Genomic DNA, 2,078 nt, shown 5'->3' on the forward strand with positions numbered 1-2,078 from the left:
GTTCCCTTGCAACCTTCGGTTCAGGTCGAACTGAGCTGCCTTCTGGTTGGACTAAACGGTAGCTTCCTCCTTCATCCATCTCAACAATCCGCCACCGCACCAGCCTCCCGATATCAAAGAGTCGAGTTTCTGCCACAGCTGCCTCATCTGGGGTTTTCTCGTCGAAACCAGCAAGCTTCTTCGCCAAGAGGGTCACCAGTGGGCATAGGGAGAGATACTTGTTGGTATGGGTTACCCCATACTGAAATTGTAGTGCAGCGGTGAACCCAAAGTTCACCCTCTTTCTCTCCACCATGCACCAAAGCACAAAGAGCTCTTGCTGCGTGACGACGTTGGATCCCTCAATCCGGCCATAGATGTTATAGGCCAACCAACGATGGCAAATCTGCAAGGCTGGGTCGCGGAGTTCGTTGGATTTGCTAATATTCTTCACATACTTGGTCCCTGTTGAGAGTTGGGACCAGTACTGGTCAATCTGACTGCGCCACTCTGGTGAGGCCATGGTCTCGGCTTGCCTGTACTCATCATCATACACCTCCTTGTCCTCGATTACCCCCAGGTGGATGTTCAAGTCGTTGATGGACAGAGGGAACATCTTCCCTCGCAACTGGAAGCGGAGGGTACCTGGTGTTTCAATCGAGTAGTTTCCCTTTGGCTTGAATTCCACCGTGCTCATGAACTCTTCCGACAAGTTCTTGAATGCCAACGCATTCCACTTCAGAATCTTTCCCCAACCAATGCTCTTGAAATATCCCTCCACACGCTCTTTTATTCCGAAATTCTCCAACATTTCAGTCACCAGAAAATACCAAGGGGTGATCTCCCGGCTTTTTAAGACTGGCATACCTCTCACTGTCTCTCGGTATGACCGTTTCCGTAGTGCTGGGTCGCACTATTCCCTTGCGCTTGACGCCTTTGGATTTTGAGGTGAGTGTGCTCGTTACCGGCTTAGCAGGGGCGATCACATCCTCTGAGTTGGAGCTTTCAACCGTCTCGGTTCTCTCTGGATCTACTTCCATTGGCTCCTCCGTCTCCTTGGCCTTCCCCTTTTCGACTGCAGTGGGTTTCCGTGGCTTCTTGCTCTGTGCAGCTCTGATTCGGGTCTTACTGCCTGCCTGCGTCGGTTTGGCCTTCACTGGTAGTGGGGGTTTTGCAACATCTAGCTTTCTCTTTACTCCAGGTCTCTTGCTCTGGGGTGTTGGGATTTCCACTTCCTTCTCTCGAATTGCCTCAACTTCCTCTGCTTCATCAGCCTCCTCCTCATCCACCTTCTCTTCTTCGCTCTTCTCCTCCTCCGCTTCTTCTTGTTCTTTCTCCTCCGTATCCTCGGAAGCTGTCCTTCCTTCCTGCATGGAGGTTTCCAGAATTTGTGGTTGGGGTTGAGTTTGAACAGGTGGTGGCGCGATAGTTGATCGCGCCGGAGTTGCTTTGCTCTCCTGACCCTTCTTCGATTTCTTCACAAGAGGGGTGAGCTCGGGCTCCCCTTCTCCCGGTTGAGTTGACTCAGCGGCTGTTTTTGCTACTTCTCGCTCCTCTTGTTGAAGGACTTCGGTACGCCCTCTGTCTTCGGGCTGGATTTTCAGCAAAGGATCTTCAGTGATTTTGGTAGAAGTCTCCTCCGAAGCGCTTCGCCTTGTGGTGCGCTTTGGAGGTGGAGGTTTGGTGCCTTTCTTCTTTGGTGGTTGGGTGTTTCCGGAGCCTGCTCCTTTGGTCTTTGCCATTGTGATTTGCAGAGCTCAAGAAGATTTAGGATTTGTGCGGAAGTTTTGGATTTTGTGGGATTTCCGGAGGCGAGGTTGGTCTTTAAGAAAGGTGATCGGCAGTTATGGAAATTTAGGGTTTGAGGTGAGTGGTGATCGTGGTGTAGCAGTTTTCGGAGGTTAGGGTTTGTGGAGAAGAGAATCGTGGGTTAAGGCTTTGAATATGGTAAGTGTGACGGTTATGGCAGAAAAAGAAATTTTAAGGAAATAAAAATCATGGCCAAAATTTGAAATTCAAATTTTCTGCGGAAACCGAAGGGTTGCAGTCACTTCGCCGCCTGCCCCCTGACACGCTTGCGTCATTTCTCTGCGTAAGCC

The 2,078-nt window shown here is 50.6% G+C and overlaps 1 protein-coding gene across 1 annotated transcript; it reads right to left on the bottom strand.

The window, feature by feature from the left end:
- Positions 1-791: 791 nt before the first annotated feature.
- Positions 792-1,721, bottom strand: LOC131008077 (uncharacterized). Its single transcript, XM_057934977.1, has 2 exons — positions 1,392-1,721; positions 792-1,283 (listed from the first exon to the last, which is right to left on the bottom strand). The coding sequence occupies exons 1-2, from the start codon at positions 1,719-1,721 to the stop codon at positions 792-794; spliced, it is 822 nt and encodes a 273-aa protein (XP_057790960.1).
- Between the last annotated feature and the right edge of the window lie 357 nt (positions 1,722-2,078).

The sequence above is a fragment of the Salvia miltiorrhiza genome, chromosome 2 (assembly GCF_028751815.1).
Source record: "Salvia miltiorrhiza cultivar Shanhuang (shh) chromosome 2, IMPLAD_Smil_shh, whole genome shotgun sequence".
In the NCBI taxonomy this organism is placed as follows: domain Eukaryota; kingdom Viridiplantae; phylum Streptophyta; class Magnoliopsida; order Lamiales; family Lamiaceae; genus Salvia; species Salvia miltiorrhiza.